Consider the following 19,626-nt stretch of genomic DNA (forward strand, 5'->3'; position numbering starts at 1 on the left):
TGAGGCAATCTCTTGAGATATAAAAGAAGGAAGCTAGTAGAGAGATAGGCGATCTTTCCCATCAAGAAAGCAGCACCAGGAGCAGAGCGCGTCCTTTGGACCTGGGATCTCTGTGCCTGAGAAGCTCCTCAACCATAGGAAGATTGAGGACAAGGACCTTCTTCCAGAGCTGACAGAGAGAGAAAGCTTTCCCCTGGAGCTGATGCTCTGAATTTGGACTTTTAGCCTACTTGACTGTGAAGAAATAAGTTTCTCTTTGTTAAAGCCATACGCTTGTGGTATTTCATTATAGCAGCACTACATGACTAAGACAGTACCATATACTGCTACTCATCATGTGCATATATTAACTCAAAATGGATGAATTAATGACTTAAATATCAGACCTAAAATTGTAATACTCTTAGTAAATCTTCACAATCTCGTTTTAGGCAATGTTTTCTTAGACATGACATCAAAACCTTAAGTGATAAAACAGAAAATTTAAAAACTTGGACTTCATTAAAATTAAAAAACGTGTCCTTCAGAGAATACCATCAAGAAGATAAAAAGACATCCCATAGAATGGCAGAAAACGTTTGCATATCATAAATTGGATAAGGGACTTTTATATACAATATATAAAGAACTCTTAGAACTTGGCAATAAAAAGACAACCCAGTTTTTAAAATGGGTGAAAGATTTGGATAGACATTTCTTCAAGGAAGATATGCAGATAGCTGGTAAGCATATGAAAAGATGCTCAACACCATTAGTCTTCAGGGAAATGCAAATCAAAACTACACGGACATTGAGTTTATGTTAGAGGATAGCGAGAATGGTTGTACAGCTTGAAGTTTGTAATCAATGTCACTGAATTGTACACGTAGAAATTGTTGAGATGGCATGTTTTTTATGTACATACGTACATGCTCACCACAAATTAAAAAAATAAGCATTGAGATACAGTTTCACACCCATTAGGATGGCCATTAAGAAAAAAAAGGAAATAAGTGTTTGTTTAGGTTGTAAAGAAATTGGAAACCCCATACACTGTTGAGGGAATGTAAAATGCTACACCCACTTTGAAAGAAAACATTTTGGCAGTTTCTCTGAAAGTTAAACACAGAGTTTTCACGTAGCCCAGCAACTCCACTCCTAGGTGTATTCCCAAGAGAGATGAAAACATACACCCACAGGAGAACTTGTACATGACTGTTCATAGCAGTGTTAGTCGTTATAGACAAAATGTGGAAACAATCCAAATGTCCATCAACTTATGAGTAGATAAACAACATGTGGTATATCCATACAATGGAATCTTTTTCAGCCATAAAAAGTAATGAAGTACAAATACGTGTTACAACATGGATGAGCATTGAAAACACTATAAGTCACAAAAGACCCTTAATATATGATTCCATTTATATGAAATGTCCAGAATAGGCAAATCCATAAGGACAGAAAGTAGATTAATGCTATCAGGGATTAGGAAGGGGGGGGAATGAGGAGTGACTGATAATGGGTATAGGGTTTTAATGGGAGTGGGTAGGTAATGAAATGTGCTGGAATGAGATAGTGGTGATGGTTTCACAACCTTGTGAATATACTAAAAAAACACTGAATTTTACACTGTAAAAGGAATTAAAAAAAAATTTTATCGTGCTTTAAGTGAAAGTTTACAAATTAAGTCGGACTCTCATACAAAAATTTATAAACACATTGCTATATACTCCTAATTGCTCTGTTTTCCCCCTAATGAGACAGCACACTTTTTCCCTCTACTCTCTCTTTTCATTTCCATTTGGCCAGCTTCTGACCCTTTCTACTCTCTCATCTCCCCTTCAGACAGGAGATGCCAACATAGTCTTACGTGTCTACTTGATCTGAGAAGCTCATTCTTCACCAGTTTCATTGTCTATTCCATAGTCCAGACCAATCCCTGTCTGAAGAGTTAGCTCTGGGAATAGTTCCTGTATTGGGCTAACAGACAGTCTGGGGACCATGACCTCCAGAGTCCTTCTAGTCTCAGTCAGACCATTAAGTCTGGTCTTTTTATGAGAATTTGGGGTCTGCATCCCACTGTTCTCCTGCTCCCTCAGGGTTTCTTTGTTTTGTTTCCTGTCAAGGCAGTCATTGGTTGTAGCTGGGCACCATCTAGTTCTGGTCTCAGGCTGATGTAGTCTCTAGTTTATGTGGCCCATTCTGTCTCTTGGGCTTATTATTACCCTGTGTCTTTGGTGTTCTTCATTCTCCTTTGATCCAGATGGGTTGAGACCAATTGATGCATCTTAGATGGCCGCTTGCTAGTGCCTAAGACCCCAGACGCCACTCTCCAAATTGGGATGCAGAATGTTCTCAATAGATTTCATCATGCAAATTGACTTAGACGTCCCCTGAAACCATGGTCCCCAAACCCCCATTCCTGCTATGCTGCCCTTCAAAGCATTCAGTTTATTCAGGAAACTTAATTGCTTTTGGTTTAGTCCAGTTGTGCTGACCTTTCCTGTATTATGTATTGTCTTTCCCTTCACCTAAAATAGTTCTTATCTACTATCTAATTAGTGGAAACGCCTCTCCCTCCCTCCCCTCTCTCGTAACCATCAAAGAATATTCTCTTCTCTGTTTAAACTATTTCTCGAGTTCTTATAATGGTGGTCTTATACAATATTTGTTAAAAGGAAAAATTTTATGTTGAGTGAATTTTATCAGTAAAGCTATAATGTTTTTTAAAAGTATTATGTAGTATCATAGGTACTGATAATGTATCGTGTTATTCCTAGACATCTCTCTTGAGAATAATCCATTCGGTTTCTCTTGCAGCAACAAAATGGTTCAGCAAGTTCCGGAAAATATCAATTTTCCTGCTGAAGAGGAGAAAATCTTGCAATTTTGGTCTGAATTTAATTGTTTTCAGGAATGCTTAAAGCAGTCAAAACACAGACCAAGGTATGTGAATTTCTTTGGTAAAGGTATTTTTCTATTCATCTTTGTATTCCCAGAGTCCCTTAGCTCTCTATCTAATGGGTACCCAGCAGTATATGTTGAGTGAATGTTGTTGTTAGGTGCTGTTGAGATGGTTCTGACATAGTGACCCTATTTACCATGGAATGAAACACTGCCTGGTCCTGTGCCATCCTTAAAATCGTTATGGTTGAGCCCGCTCTTGCAGCTATGGTGTCAAGCCATCTCGTTGAGGGTCTTCCTCTTTCCTGCTGACCCTTTACTTTACCAAGCACGATGTCCTTCTCTGGGACTGACCCTTCTGACAACATGTCCAAAGTATGTAAGATGCAGTCTTACCATCCTTGCTGCTAAGGAGCATTCTGGTTGTACTTCCTCCAACAAAGATTTGTCCTTTTGGCAGTCCATGGTATATTCAATATTCTTCACCAACACACAATTCAAAGGCGTCAACTCTTCTTCGGTCTTCCTTATTCATTGTCCAGCTTTCACATGTATATGATGCAATTGAAAATATCATGGCGTGGGTCAGGCGCACCTTAGTCTTCAGGGTGACATCTTTGCTTTTCAACACTTTAAAGAGGTCCTTTGCAGCAGATTTGCCCAGTGCAGTGCGTCTTTTCATTTCTTGACTGCTGCTTGCATGGCTGTTGATTGTGGATCTAAGTAAAATGAAATCCTTGCCTTCATTCTTTTCTCCATTATCATGATGTTGCTCATTGGTCCAGTTGTGAGGATTTTTGTTTTCTTTATGTTGAGCTGTAATCCATACTGAAGTCTGTGGTCTTTGATCTTCATCAGTAGGTGCTTCAAGTTGTCTTTCACCAGTGCCTTCTTCCTTCAGTACCATTGGTTCCTGGTCATATGCTACCTCTTGAAATGCTTGAACGTTGACTAATTCTTTTTGGTGTGATGACTCTGTGTATTCCTTCCATCTTCTTTTGATGTTTCCTGCATCATTTGATATTTTTCCCATAGAATCCTTCACTGTTTCAACTCAAGGCTTGAATTTTTTCTTCAGTTCTTTCAGCTTGAGCAACGGTGAGCGTGTTTTTCCTTTTGGTTTTCTATCTCCATCCCTTTGCACATGTCATTATCATACTTTGTCTTCTCAAGCCATCCTTTGAAATGTTCTGTTCAGGTGTTTTACTTCATCATTTCTTCCTTTTGCTTTTGCTGTTCACCATTTGAGAGCAAGTTTCAGAGTCTCCTTTGACATCCGTCTTGGTCTTCTCTTTCTTTCCTGTCTGTTCAATGACCTCTTGCTTTCTTCGTGGATCAAGTCCTTGATGTCATTCCACAACTCGTCTGGTCTTCGGTCATTAATGTTCAACACGTCAAACCTTTTCCTGAGATGGTCTCTACATTCAGATGCAGTATACTTAGGTCGTACTTTGGCTTTTGTGGACTTGCCCTGATTTTCTTCAGTTACAACTTGAGCTTGCATATGAGCAATTGATGGTCTGTTCCACAGTCAGCTCCTGGCCTTGTTCTGACTGATGCTATTGAGCTTTTCATCGTCGCTTTCCACAGATGTAGTTGATTTGATTCCTGTGTTTTCTGTCTGGCAAGGTCCATGTGTATAGTCGCTGTTGATGTTGGTGAAAAAAGGTATTTGCAATGAAGTCGTTGGTCTTGTAAAATTCTTTCGATTTCCGGCATTATTTCTGTCACCAAGGCCATATTTTCTAATTTCCAATCCTTCTTTGTTTCCAACTTTCACGTTCTAATCACCAGTAAATATCAATGCATCCTGATTGCGTGTTTGATCAACTTCAGACTGCAGAAGCTGATAAAAATCTTCAGTTTCTTCATCTTTGGCCTTAGCGGTTGATGCATAAATTTGATTAATAGTCGTATTAACTGGTCTTCCTTGTAGACATTTTTTTTTTTTTTGACTACGAATGCAGCACCATTCCTCTTTAAGTTGTCATTCTCAGCATAGTAGACTATATGATTGTCTGATGTTGAGTGAATGAGTTCCTAATTATCAGTGAAGATTCTGTTTCTTTAAGAGGTCTTCTTAGTAGACTAGAGTTTGTATATCACCCTCTGTCCTTTCCACCTTGGCTGTCCTCACCTCCCTCATTTAGGTCTGTATCACATACCTAGACTAGTGATATCCTGTCTTGGGGTGCTTCCTGCTTCTGTTCAGTCACCAAAAGACCAGTCTTTTAATTGCTGTTTTTATCATGTTTTTTCTCTGCTCAAAAACTTTATGAAATAGGTGTTCCTTACTCTATTTTACTAATGAGATAACTCAGGATTACAGTAAATAACTTGGCCTTATGTCATGAAACTAATAAATGAAGAATGGAGAGTTAAATGGAGGTCTCTCCAGCTCCACCGTAAGTAGCCTTTCTGAAGGAAGAACCTTTAGAAATACCTAACCCAATATGTCTTTTTTTGCTGGTCTTGGTGCTTTTCTTCTCCACAAAAATTCCACTGTGGGTTAATTATGAGCCCAACAGACAGAATGGGCCACATAAACCAGAGACTACATCAGCCTGAGACCAGACCTAGGTGGTGCCTGGCTACAACCGATGACTGCCCTGTCAGGGAACACAACAAAGAAACCTTGAGGGAGCAGGAGAGCAGTGGGACACAGACCCCAAATTCTCATAAAAAGACCAGACTTAATGGTCTGACTGAGACTAGAAGAACCCTGGTGGTCATGACCCCCAGACCTTCTGTTGGCCCAGGACAGGAACCATTCCTGAAGCTAACTCTTCAGACAAGCATTGGAGTAGACTATGGAATAGACAATAATAATGGTGAAGAATGAGGTTCTTGGATCAAGTAGACACAAGACTATGTTGGCATTTCCTGTCTGAAGGGGAGATGAGAGGGTAGAGAGGGTTAGAAGCTGGCCAAATGGACATGAAAAGAGAGAGTGGAGGGAAGAAGTGTGCTGTCTCATTAGGGGGAGAGCAATTAGGAGTATATAGCAAGGTGTTTATAAATTTTTGTGTGAGAGTCCGACTTGATTTGTAAACTTCCACTTAAAGCACAATAAGAATTAAAAAAAAAAAAAAAATTCCGCTGTGACAGGAGCCATCTATGGAAAAATGTTTTCCTAGATTTTTACTGTCTGTTTTAAAGTGACTTAATGTGTTTTTATTGTCTCTGTTAGATTTACCTTCTACGACGGGCCTCCTTTTGCAACTGGACTGCCTCACTATGGACATATACTTGCAGGGACAATTAAAGACATAGTTACAAGATACGCTCATCAGAGTGGATTTCATGTGGACAGAAGATTTGGATGGGATTGTCATGGCTTACCTGTGGTATGTTTGAGTCTCCAGCCTCACAGTGTTCTGTTTTTTTAGCATTTGATTTTATTGTATGTTAAATATCATGGATTTTGACTCTATGTCAGACTTTTCTTCTAATTCATTTCTATAGTAATATCATTTATACATCAGTTTCTGAGAACTAACTTTTTAAGGTGGTTTTAATGTCTAGGATTGCTTGGTTGCAATTGTTTCATTGGACAGACATGTTAACAGTTTTATCACAAATTTCAGGAATATGAAATTGATAAGACACTGGGAATCAGAGGACCAGAGGATGTGGCCAAGATGGGAATTACAGAGTATAACAACCAATGCCGAGCAATTGTGATGAGATATTCTGCTGAGTGGAGGGTACGTTGGGTTATTTTCAGTAGAATGAATAAGAACTTCAGTTTTTAAATGGGAGTTGAAATGAATTGTGATCTTTGTGCCTTTATGAGATGCTCCCAAAAGTGAGGCTGTGTAAGGTGATGACACAAGAGGGTTGACCTTTCTCCTTAAAGTGTATATACCTAAGAAAGGGTCTTTGGCTTCCCCCTCCAACCCTTTACTTAAATTGTTAGCTTTAACTGAACCCTCTTTTTCTGATTTCTGTGTGCTCAGTTGGTGTTCCGTATTTAATGTCCTACCTATGCACAGTGTATGACAGGAGCCAGACTGCTCTAGTAATAGTTTAACTGGAATGTTTCAGTATAAAACTACAGATGTTAAAAAAACGTAATTCAAGTTTGGACCTGTTCTTATTCTATGAATTTGACTCGTATGTTGTCCCTAGCTTCCCTTAGCTTGATCTCCCATACCCTGGTACCTTTAGAGCAACAGGTGCCGGCAGATCTCCAGCCCTGTCTTGTGCTCCTGGGCATAAAACAAAGATCCTCAACTAACCCTGTGTTCCTTGGCTCTCAGATTCTTCCTGTCTCGTTAAATTTGTCTGTCTGTATGACTTGAAACCATGCCTGGCTTTTATTTTCTTTATATCTCCTCCACCTTATCACTTTTTCCTTTCAAACATACCCTCCTTCCAGAATTCCCTGTTCTTCCAATGATTCATTCTTCTAGTCTTCAAACAGTGGTCTCCATGATCAAATCAGGCACCAAATCCTTGTAAATCTTTCTTGATGTCTCTGTCTAGTCATTTCTTTTTATTCCTACAACCTTTCCCTAACGTCTCACCCACCAGTATTTTGATTTCTGTAACAATCTCTTAATTGGTCTCTTCCTCATATTCTTTGCACTTAGGCTGCTAAATTAACCTCTCTCAAAAGACTGTGTTCATTGTGCTCTTCGCCTGCTCAGAAACTCTTGAATAGCTTCTCTTCATTGGGGGATAAAATGATTTCTTCAACATGAAAATCAAGACCCCTCAATTTTCTCCCAACCTGACTTGCTTTCCTGATTGCCAAAAGGGAAGAGTACTGATGAGTATAACATAGATAAAAGTCTTGTCTTTTTTTTTTTAACTTTTCATTTTGAAATAATTTGAGACTAAAAAACTAAAAATAGTGCAAAGAGTTCACCCACCTTTCCCAAATGTTAACATCTTCACTATCTGTAGTGTAATTATTAAAAGCAGAAATTAACATTGATGCAGTGCTGAAGACCTTACTGAAGTTTCACCAATTGTCCTGCTCACGTTTATTTCTCACCCAGGTTCTGGGCCAGGATCACATACTGAATTTCATTGTCATGTCTCCGTAATCTCTTCCAATCTAGAACATTGCCTCAGTCTTTTTTTGTCTTTCATAACTTTCTTGCTTTTGAAGAGTGCAAACCAGTTATTTTGTAGAACGTTCCTCAGTGTCTGATGTTTCCACATGACTCCAGTTACACGTTTTCAGCAAGAGTGCCTCAGCGGTGATGTCGTGCCCTTCTCAGCGTGTGGTATTGGGAGGCACGTTGATATGTCTGGCAGCGTTAAGTTTGTTCAGCAGAGAAAGTGCCTGTCAGATTTCTCCATTGTAAAGTTACAGTTTTTCCCTTTTTAATTAATAAGTATCCTGTGGGGAGATGCTTCCCAATAATCTGTTTTTCATCATTTTTTTACTCAATAATTTTAGCATCCATTGATGATTCTTGCCAGCAACAGTTAACCTATGGTAGTTGCCAGATGGCGATTTTGGTAGAAGACTTTCATGGAGGAATATTTATACTTGTAAATAGCATCATTTGCATGTAGAGTGAATTCCAAGAAAACTTGTTCTTAACCTTACACAGTGTGCGGTTTTCAAAATAGATTTACTTGAACCGTTGGTTATTCTCTTCTCCCTAAAGTTGTATGTGGTGCTAATAGAAGAAGAAAATACACATTAGTGTTCAGTAACAAATATCATTGTCTAATAATACTCTAACATTTCTATTTTTTAAGTCTATTGTAACCAGACTTGGCCGGTGGATTGACTTTGACAATGACTACAAAACTATGTACCCACAATTCATGGAATCTGTCTGGTAGGTTTATTTGAAATTACAAGTATCGTGAGTATTCTCTTGTATTGGTCAGTAGAGAGGTGTTCTAACATGAATCAGTTTGTTTTCGGGTCCTCATTTATTTATCTGAAATCTTTGGGGCCGGGTATGGTTCTGAATTGAGAAGTTTTTAGAAAGGTAATAGGGTATGCATATACTCTGTAGTATGTAATAACCCCAGCAGGTTGAGTGGCAACCTGTAATCAAATATGTATTTCTACATCAGAACATGTAAATATTCACACTAAGAATAAATAAAGTATATAAATGGCCTGATAACAGTTAAAATTTTTATTGTCAAATTGGTTTGTACGAAATTAGGGGAAATTGGTTTTCGGAAGTTTTTTTTTTTTAAATGAATTAAATCTAAGAGATTGTGTAATTTAATACTGAGACATTATATGGTGCAGTCACTGTTTCACAGCAGTTTGAAAATGAAATTTTATTTTTTTGCTATCATAAGACAACTAGCAATACTCATCTTGATAGCTGGTTTACCTTGGGCCTCTACAACTTTCTGAAAATTATTATTTATAATTAATGAGCCAAGAGATACCATTAGTGTAGTTAGAAAATGCATTGTGTATGTAATCCAGCCAGCTCTGGGGACGTTCTGCCTTTATTATATCATGCACAAAAGTCCAGGTGAGTTGCAATGCTGTGTTGTAAGATGCACTTTTTTTGTCGGTGCTTGTTACTTTTACCACCTGTGTACCTATTCACATTTCTTTTAGTCAAGATCTCTTGCACATGCTTGACCTATTCCCTTTGCCTTTGTGGAGCCAGTGCTAGATACCTTGGCTTCTTCAGACTCTGACTCTGACATTGCCCCCGTGGAAGCATGTCCAGTCCCGTTTTCCCAAGGGTGGGGAGCTGACCAGATTTTCGGACATGACAGACTTTGGACAGGGACTCCCAATTCACTGAGCCGCTGGAGCTCACATGATTAGAGTTAAAAAACAGATTTTGTGTTAAACATCTGAAAAAGAAGGTACTATATATACTCCAGATCAGGGCTACTGAGCACTTAATGTGGCTTGGACTGCTAAGAAAATGATTTTTTAGTTTTAATGACAGCACTAGATAGTATTTCTTGATTTACATAAAACATGGCTTGAATCAGAAAGAATTTTTAAACCTCTTCATGTTACAATGTTAGTTATTCCTGAGGAACCTCTTGGTACATAAGTAAGACACATAAACTGATGGTAATAATAATAGTTAATATTTAGATTTAATTGATGCTCCTGAGTATGTAAAGTACTTCCACATAAATTTTTCCCAGATCATCCAGGAAGTCTTATGGATTGGTTAGAACACAGTTTGATGTGAAGGCAAGTGGTTGTGACTTGCTAAAAATCACACAGCTTATTTTAAGCATTTCATGCTTGACGCTGGGTCTGTGATATTAAATCTAACATTCTTCCTGTAGTCTCCTGTGAATGTCCTTGTGTCAAAGGAGATAATTTAAGAATAGGTTTAAACTTGGGAAATTTGTTTTAAAACATCACTTTTTTAGCTTTATCAAAAGCCAAAAAAATATGCACAGTGTTTCATAAAAATGTCATTAAATAAATGGGAGAAAATTTAATTCATTTATTCTGCTGTGCACTACTAACTGGAACATAAAGATGAATTAAATTACAGCAAAATTAAATCAGAGTCCTGTCAATGTTTTCTGGTACCCAATTGGAAGAGGTGAGCGGTCATCACAAGAGAAGGCTGGCGTTACTGTCACAACTTACATTTGCGCAGTCTCGTGTTACATTTGGCTTAATCCAACACATTTAAGTGTTTAGCACAAGTTTTATCACCATCGGAGAGGTGTCTGGTCCTAAACCCAGTGGTTCCATGTTTCGTGATCTGTACTTTCTAAATTGCTTTTGTAAAATTAATCATTATAGTGAAATATAAACAATGTCCCAAGAAAACTACCCAGAGAAAAAAACTCTGAAATCCCAACCATAGTTGTTACCATGTTGGTAAAGATCTATTTACATGTAAATGTGTATACTGCGATATGTGTATATGGTTTACATAAATAGAAGCTCACTGTATAATATGGTCTGTCAGTTGCTTTTCCCAATCAACATTCTCTCATGAACATTTTTTCATGCCAACAGATATTAGCACTTTTAATGTCTGTATAATGTCCCATTGTATTGATTTGTTGAAATTTACAACTAGTCTTCCATTGAGAGATATTTACTTTGTTCATTCCTCTCCCCACACCCACCCCTTCATTGTAAACAACTGCTTTGTATTTTTTGGTCTGTTTTTTACTTTATTTTTTTATTTCTTTGGTAGGCAGTAACTATAAACAGAAACTGGCATAAATGTGTTTGAGGAAACAGAATTTTGGTTATACAATTGTTGAAAACTTTCTTTACTTGTTAGGTGGGTTTTCAAACAACTCTACGATAAAGGCCTTGTTTATAGAGGTGTGAAAGTTATGCCCTTCTCCACAGCATGCAGCACTCCACTATCCAACTTTGAATCTCACCAGAATTACAAGGTATGTGAAATGCTGAGATACCATTCAATATTAAGTTATGGATGTGGTGATTTTGGTTAGTACTCCCAAGGGTCCCTAGTATGGAAATTTCACCTTTGTCAGTTCAGCCACTTCTCATCTAGGGCTGGTGATATTGCCCATCACTGTACCTAGACTCTGTTAAGATGGAAAAATGATGACTTATTCTCCTGGGATTTACGAATGATGTTTTTTAGTGCGATAGATTTTGTTTGTTTTAACCATATTTTTATGCCTCTCTCTTTAGTTAACATGTCCAAGTCTGTCATATTTCCTTCCAGTCACTGATGATTTTATGCCTCATCTGGTATCTTAAACATTTATTTGTTAAAGGTATTAGGAAGAAAATTTAATTTGGGAATGGTGGACAATATTATAATCTTTTCACTGATGAAATGGAATAACTTGCTGTCATTAGTATGACAGAGGACTTTAGAGGTGTCTAATGTTTTGTTTTTTTAAAAATGTATATGAAGTACATTGTTTTAACTACCTAAGCAGGTAGTAACAGGGAGTGAATGTTCTGTTCTCACAGGTTTGAGAATTTATCTAACCTACTTTGCTTTTAAAGGGTATTGACTTGGATGGAATTCTAGCTTCGTGGCTCAGACTCAAACATTATGTTAATAAAACTTGCATTTCTAAGCACTTTTCATTTTATAGAATGCTTTCACATACCCCATTTGATCTTTGCAAATCTTTGCGAGGTTGTTGTTGTTGTTAGGTACTATTGAGTCAGTTCTGACTCACAGCGACCCTGTGTACGACAGAACAAAACCTTGCCCAGTCTTGCGCCATCCTCACAATCTCTATGCTTGAGCCTATTGTTGCAGCCTCTGTGTCAATCCATCTCATTGAGGGTCTTCCTCTTTTTCACTGACCATCTCCTTTACCAAGCATGATGTCCTTCTCGGTCCCTCCTGATAACGTATTAGTACATAAGACGAAGTCTTGCCATCCACCCTTTTAAGAGCATTCTGGCTGTACTTCTTCCAAGATGGATTTGTTTGTTCTTCTGGCAGTCCATGGTATGTTCGATACTCTTCACCAGCACAATAATTTAAAGCCGTTAATTCTTCTTTGGTCTTCCTTATTCCATGTCTGGCTCTTGAATTCATATGAGGTGATTAAAAATAACATTGCTTGAGTCAGGAGTACTTTAGTTCCCAAACTGGCATCTTTCCTTTTTAACACTTAAAAGAAGTTTTTTGCGGCAGATTTGCATAATACAATACGTCATTTGATTTCTTGACTGATGCTTCCATGGGCATTGATTGTGGATCCAAGTAAAATGAAATTCTTGACAATTTCAATCTTTTCTCCTTTTATGGTGATTTTGCTTATCAATGCAGTTGTGAGGGTTTTTGCTGTCTTTACGTTGAGGTGCAATCCATACTGAAGGCTGTAGTCTTTGATCTTCATTAGTAAGGGCTTCGAGACCTCTTCGTTTTCAACAAACAAGGTTGTATTATCTGCATATCACAGGTTATTAATGAGTCTTCCTCTCTTCCTGATGCCCTGTTCTTCTTCATATAGTCCAGTTTCTTGAATTATTTGCTCAGCATACTAAGTGAATAACTGTGGTGAAAGGATACAACCCAGTCAGTTGGCCAGGAAGCTCTTGGGTTTTTGGTTTACTATCTAGTTAGTGATTTCTCCTCCCCACCCATCCCCTTTCTCATAACCATCAAAGATTGTTTTTTTGTGTGTAAATCTTTTCTTGGGTTTTTATAATAATGGTCTCATACAATATTTGTCCTGTTATAATTGACTTACTCCACTCAGCATAAGACCCTCCAGATTCATCCATGTTGTGAGATGTTTCACAGATGCATCTCAAGGCTTGAATATTTTCTTTGTTTCATTCAGCTTGAGAAATTTCAAGCTTGTTCTTCCCTTTAATTTTCTAACTCCAGGTCTTCCTTTGCACATTTTGTCCTCTTAAGCTACCTTTTGAAATCTTTTCAGCTCTTTTACTTCATTTCTTCCATTCACTTTAGCTACTATATATTTAAGAGCTAATTTCAGAGTCTCTTCTGACATCCATTTTAGTCTTTTATTTCTTTCCTATCTTTTTAATGACCTTTTGCTTTCTTTGTGTATGATGTCCTTGATGTCATCCCACAGCTCGTCTGGACTTTGGTCATTAGTGTTTAATGAGTCAAATCCATTCTTGAGGTGTTTTCTAAATTCAAGTAATATGTACTTAAGGTCATACTTTGGCTCTCATGGACTTCTTTTAATTTTATTCGGGTTCAACTTGAACTTGCATATGAGCAATTCATGGTCTTCAGATGGCCCCTGGCTTTGTTCTGACTGATGATATTGAGCTTCTTCCATTGTCTCTTTCTACAGTTTTAGTCGATTTGATTCCTGTGTTTTCCATCTGACAGGGTCTACGTGTAAAGTCGCCATTTATGTTGTTGAAAAAGGTATTTGCAGTGCGTAAGGCACTGGTCTTGCAAAATTCTGTCATGCAATCTCCAGTGTCATTTCTATCATCAAGCACATATTTTCCAACTACTAATCCTTTTTCGTTTCCAGCCTTCACATTACAATCACCAGTAATTATCAGTGCTTCTTGATTGCATGTGTGATCAATTCCAGACTGCAACAGTTGGAACAATCTTCAGTTTTTTTCTTTTTTGGCATTAGTGGCTACCGTGTGAATTTGAACAATAGCCGTTTTAACTGGTCTTCCTCATAGACGTACGAATATCATCCTATCACTGACAGCGTTGCACTTCAGGATAGCTTTTGAAATGTGCTTTTTGACGATGAGTGCAACGCCATTCCTCTTCAAGTTGTCATTCCCAACATAGTAGACCATACGGTTGTGCGATTCAGAATGGCCAATACCAGTCCATTTCAGCTCACTAATGCGATCTTTAAGCATTCCATTTCATTTTTGACAACTTCCAGTTTTCTTAGATTTATATTTTGTACATTGCACATTCCGATTACTAATAGATGTGGGTGTGATGATTCCTCTTGTTTCCTAAATACCAACTGTGATAGTGCATATTGTGTTGTATTTTTTTAATAAAATATTTCAAGCACATAAAAACATAGAGAATAATATACTAAGCACCTAGGTACCCAGACCCAGCTTTCCCAAATCTTAATATATTGCTATATTTGCTTACTTATTAGAAAACAAAAAAGTTGAATATGGAGAATTTCAAGTATATATAAAAGTAACTCTCATGTGTCCATCACACAGCCCCAACAACTGTTAACCTATGGCCAACCCCACCCTGTCTATACATCCCTGTTCACTTTTCCTCATCCTTTATCTTGAAGCAGACTTTAGACATCAAAGTATATTATGAAAAATAATCCAGTATATGTCTTTAATGGATAAAAAATCTTTATCTTGTTTTCAAAACAATTCCACAATACTGTTGTCATGTCTAAAAAGAGTCATCATCAGTTATTCTTAATATCTTTATGCAATGAATTTAGCCAACTGTGCAATTAGAAGGTATAGTACCTACAAGACTGCCTCACTTTTCGTACCATTTGCAGGTTAAGGGGTTCCCAAATCCACCTTCAGGCTTGATAATTCATTAGGAGAACTCACAGAACTCACTGAAAGCTATTATGCTCATGGCTCCTTACAGGAAAAGGATACAGATTAAAATTAGCTGAAGGAAGAGACACATAGGACCGAGTCTGGGAGGGGTCCAAACACAACTTCCAGTCTTCCTCTACCCTTGGAGTCAGGGATGGTCTTACCTCCTTCTGGCCATGATGTCTGACAACACAAACACGCACGCTCACACACACACACACACACGATGCCTGACAACACAGACATGCATGCTAACACACATATGATGTCTGACAACACAGACACGCACACTCACACGCACACGATGTCTATAACACAAACATGCACGCTGACACACACACAGTTACCAACCAGGGAATCTCACCCAAACATATGACATCTAGATTTTGGGTCTAAATCGCATACCGCCAGCAGGACTTCCCTTTATTCTCCAGACTCTCCTGGAGATCACACTGATCTCTTTAGTGTCTAGTTTCTCCCTAGGTCAAAAATGGTATCATGTGACCCAAAGCCCCCATTATAAATGACATTGTTAGACTGTTCTTTGGCCAAAGTATCCAAGCAAACAGAGACACTCCCACGAAGCAGGACAGCCTAGGGGCCTAGAGATCACCTAGTAGCCAGTCTCTTTGGCTGAGGCTAATTCTTCACTACATGCCTTCTGTTAACCCTATGGGGTAGTTCTGTCAGGTGGGGTCACTCACTATGAGTCCGAATCAACTTGACAGTTAAGTATCCATAAACACTACATAGCATTGTTCTGTATATCTTTAAACCATGCAGACTGTATTTCTCCTTCTCTACCTTGCGTTTTATGCTAAGCATTGTGTTTCAAATATGCTCCATAGTGATACACGTAGCTTAAGCTTCATTATTTTAACTGCCATATAGTGCTTTATATCACATGTACAGTAACAGTGTTGGCCACGAATATTTTCAGTATGAATCCCGTAGTTGATTCTGACTCATGTTAGGTCCTCAAAATAATTTATGAGCGTCTAGAGTTTACCAAAGTTATGCTCTTCTATAAAGAAATAAATACATTCTTATTAGAAAATAGTCAAGCAGTGTGTGAGTAAAATGAGTTACAAGAGAAGGTCCTTCCAGCTGTTCCAAAAGGTAAACATTCCTACCAGCTTGTGATATATAAAAACATTTATTTTTTGATGTCTTATTTTTTACCTTTTAAGAGTATTTGATGAATCATGAAGTTACATGGTCATTGTGGGAAATTTGGAAACCATAGAAAATATAAAGAAGGAGAAAAAATTATAATCCAGTACCCAAAGGCAGTCATTATTACTGTTTTATATAGGTTTCCCTTCAGTGGCTTTTCTGCTTTTTGTTGTATTCAGTACTGTACATACTAAAATTAATCATTTTTTTTACATTTTATTATTTATTGCTTAATTCTTTGTCCAGCCTTCCCTTGCATATGAGGCAATTGAAAATACCATGGTTTGGGCCAGGTCTACCTTAGTCCTCAAAATGACATTTATGCTTTTTAATACTTTAAAGAGCTCTTTTTTGCAGCGCACCCTCAACGGGATAGATTGACATCGTGGCTGCAGAAATGGACTCAAACATTGGCAACGATTGTGAGGATGGCGCAGGAGCAGGCAGCATTTTGTTTTGTTTTGCGTAGGGTCGCCATGAGGCAGAACCAACTCGGAGGCTCCTAACAACAACAACCTATTGCATGGTTTAATGATAAGACAACAATTTTTGCCTCCTTCATTTACCAGTACTTTGCCTAAGAGTTTCTTTTATTGTTGGCTTTTAACTTCTGAAGTATTATACAAGAGCACAACTCTACGAATTTTTACAAAGTGAATACATAGGTGAAGCCAACACCCAGATAAAGAAAAAAACCTTAGGAACCTAAAAGAAGCTCTCCTCATGGTCCTTTCAGGTTAATCCTACCTCTCTCCACCTAGAATAACCACTGTTCTCACTTGCAACGGCATTGTTACTTTGCCAGTTTGGGATTTTATATATATAAATAGAATCCTACAGTGTGTCCTTTTTTGTGTCTGGAGTCTCTCCCTCAACATTATGCTTGTGAGAGTCATCCATGCAGTGGGTGGTTATAGTTTTGTGGTCATTTTGATTGCTGCATACTTTTTGATTAATTTATCCGTTATGTTGTTGATGGGCATTTGGATAATTTCAAGTTTCTGGCTTTTATGAATAGTGCTGTTGTAAACATTCTAAAATTTAATCTTTTGGTTAGTATACGTGGACATTTCTGTTGGTTATGTACCCAGGAGTTGAATTGCTGAGTCATAGGTATACTATGTTTAAGCTCAAGTACAGGGGTCAGCAGTCTTTTTCTGTAAAGGTCCAGATAGTAAATATCTTTGGCTTTTCAGGCCAGATGGTTTCTTTTGCAACTCTGTCAAAACCATTCTTAGCTCATAGGCTGTATAAAAACCGGTAGCAAAAAATGTTTGACCTATGGGCCTTAGTTTCCTGACCTCTCCTTTAGTAGGTCCAGGCAAATAGTTTTCCAAAGTGGTTATTACAATTTATACTCCCACTGCAGAGTTCTGATTACTTGGCATTTTCTACCTTTTTCATTTTAGCCCTTCTGATGATTGTGTATTTTTTTCTTCTAATTTTTAGTCTGACATATTTCAGACTTACAGAAAAATTGAAGAGAATTCTTGTATATCCTTCAACCAGATTCCTCTTAAATAATCAAAATTGGGAAATTAACATTGAAAATTTATCCCTAATCTATAGACCGAAGTCAACTTGACTGCAACGGGTTTGTTTTTTTTTTGTTTGGATTAATCTGTAGACGTTATTCAGAATGTATTAATTGTCCCAGTGCTCTTTATATCAAAAGAAAATCCCAGATCAGGTGTTTCAACAGTTGCTATATCTCCAACCTCCTTTAATCTGAAACAGTTTCTCAGTCTTTGTTTCATGATATTAGCATATTTGATGAGTAGAGGCCAGTAAATGTGTAGAATGTCTCTCATTTCTGGTTGGTGTGGTGTTTTGTATGTAAATACTGGAAGTTGAAGCTTGTAGAACTCCTTTTTCTCATGGTATTTTATTTAGAATGCATTTGGTTTGTGTTGGGAAATGATCTTTTCTACTTCAGCTGTTTATTTTGAAATCCTTGATATTTTTGCGTTGAAGTCATTCTTCTTTTATTTAATGAACTTAATGCTGGTATATTATACTTTCAAGTTAATGGTGTTTCAGTATAATTCTTTTAGATACTTTTGCAAAAAGTATAACCCTTTTTTCCAAAACAGGTATTTTGTTGACCTAACTCTTCAGGGACTTAAACTATAAAATGTATTCCCCTTTCTCTTGATCTATTACTTTAGAAAGTCACCAGATATCTTAAAATGTTTCAGATTCATGACTACTAAGATGACTGTTAGAACATTTTTTAAGTATTTTTAAAAATCTGTTTAGAATTTTATACCTCGTGTTTTCTTTTTATAAACTTGGCAAAAAAGATTTTTAAAAGCTTGGGGTATTCTGAAAATTGGTTTGTTTTATTCCTCTTTAAGGTCCTTTTTCTTACATGTCTGTTCTCACAGATTTTGTAAAATAATATTACCTCAATTTATTTCAGGATGTTCAAGATCCTTCAATATTTGTCACCTTCCCTTTGGAGGAAGATGAAAATGTATGTTTAGTTGCTTGGACAACCACTCCGTGGACTCTACCTAGTAACCTTGCCGTCTGTGTTAATCCCGATATACAGTATGTGAAGATTAAAGGTAGGCATGAGCCTGGGCACTTAGGATTGATGTGTATCACATACTTTATTAAAATATGTTAAAGTTATGAAAGTATACATTTCTTTTTAGAGTAAAAATAAAAGGCTTTGGAAAGTGTTTTATCAGAAAAATAACCTCTAGAGAAGTTTTTTTCATTTCTGATTGAAAAAGTAATGCAAAAATTGGGTAGAGATGTAAAGAGTAGAAAGTACCAATTCTTTATAATTTATACTTTTGATATGCTTCATGCATCGTGCCCCTGTTACAGATGAAGAATTGAAAATTCTGAGATGTGGTGTCACATTGTTATTTTTGTGCCTTTCCGATATTTCCTGGAAAAGAGTTTCCAGTCTCAAATAGGCCTTTCTGTAGAGTTTTATATTTAAAAGATTAGTGTTTTATGAACATTAGTATCTTCATGTTTTGGGTAGGTTTTTTGGGGGGGAGGGTGGAGAGGAGTAGAAGGTAGGAAGCAGAAAAAGAAAAGAAAAACCGGTAGCTAATAAAAAGCTGCGTGACAAGAGTTCATTTGAATCACAATTGCTTGTGTTGGCAAGGGAAGAATATTAGGAAAAGTATGGAGAGTATTAAGGAAAAAGGGAGGGAGGAAATTCTTTATACTGTTCTTCTTTGGAAATATGTAGAACGAAGAGTTGGTTCTCAGTGGTCTCTGCTGGGAAGGGGAACTGTTATCCATGTGGGGGCCTGGGTCTGAGTTTTTGCAGCTGCTTCTCCAGGGCAGGGACAATCCAGTCTTCTCAAGGTCCCCTTGTAGTACAGCGGTCATCCTGTAGCAAGCCTGACTGCCATGGGAGCTACCTGACTGAGATTTCAAGTACCCTTTTCCTCTGCCTGCGTATTATTCTTGTGCTTAACAGACCATGTGTCTTGAGTTCCATTCAGAAATGTAGACTCTACTTATAAGAAAGTTACTGTAAAGGCAGAGCTCAATGAGTAGCAGCTTTATTATAAGCAGTTTTTCAATGAATTGTGCAAGCCTTTGCAATGATTCATAGATTCTTATTTTTCTTATAGCAAACTGAATATATGACTTGTCCTTAGTTG

General features: G+C 37.5%; 1 protein-coding gene across 2 annotated transcripts in view; it reads left to right on the forward strand.

Moving 5' to 3' along the window:
* IARS1 (isoleucyl-tRNA synthetase 1) overlaps positions 1–19,626 on the forward strand; it is a 119,244-nt gene that overhangs the window by 18,012 nt on the left and 81,606 nt on the right. For both annotated transcript variants that reach the window (XM_010600651.3, XM_003421084.4), the window contains exons 2-7: positions 2,803–2,928; positions 6,077–6,233; positions 6,474–6,593; positions 8,608–8,690; positions 11,106–11,223; positions 18,414–18,561. In XM_010600651.3, the coding sequence (XP_010598953.1) occupies positions 2,810–2,928; positions 6,077–6,233; positions 6,474–6,593; positions 8,608–8,690; positions 11,106–11,223; positions 18,414–18,561 (745 nt within the window). In that variant the 5' untranslated portion in view covers positions 2,803–2,809. The remainder of the gene's footprint in view (positions 1–2,802; positions 2,929–6,076; positions 6,234–6,473; positions 6,594–8,607; positions 8,691–11,105; positions 11,224–18,413; positions 18,562–19,626) is intronic.

This window comes from Loxodonta africana, chromosome 9 (genome assembly GCF_030014295.1).
Source record: "Loxodonta africana isolate mLoxAfr1 chromosome 9, mLoxAfr1.hap2, whole genome shotgun sequence".
NCBI classification, from domain to species: Eukaryota; Metazoa; Chordata; class Mammalia; order Proboscidea; family Elephantidae; genus Loxodonta; species Loxodonta africana.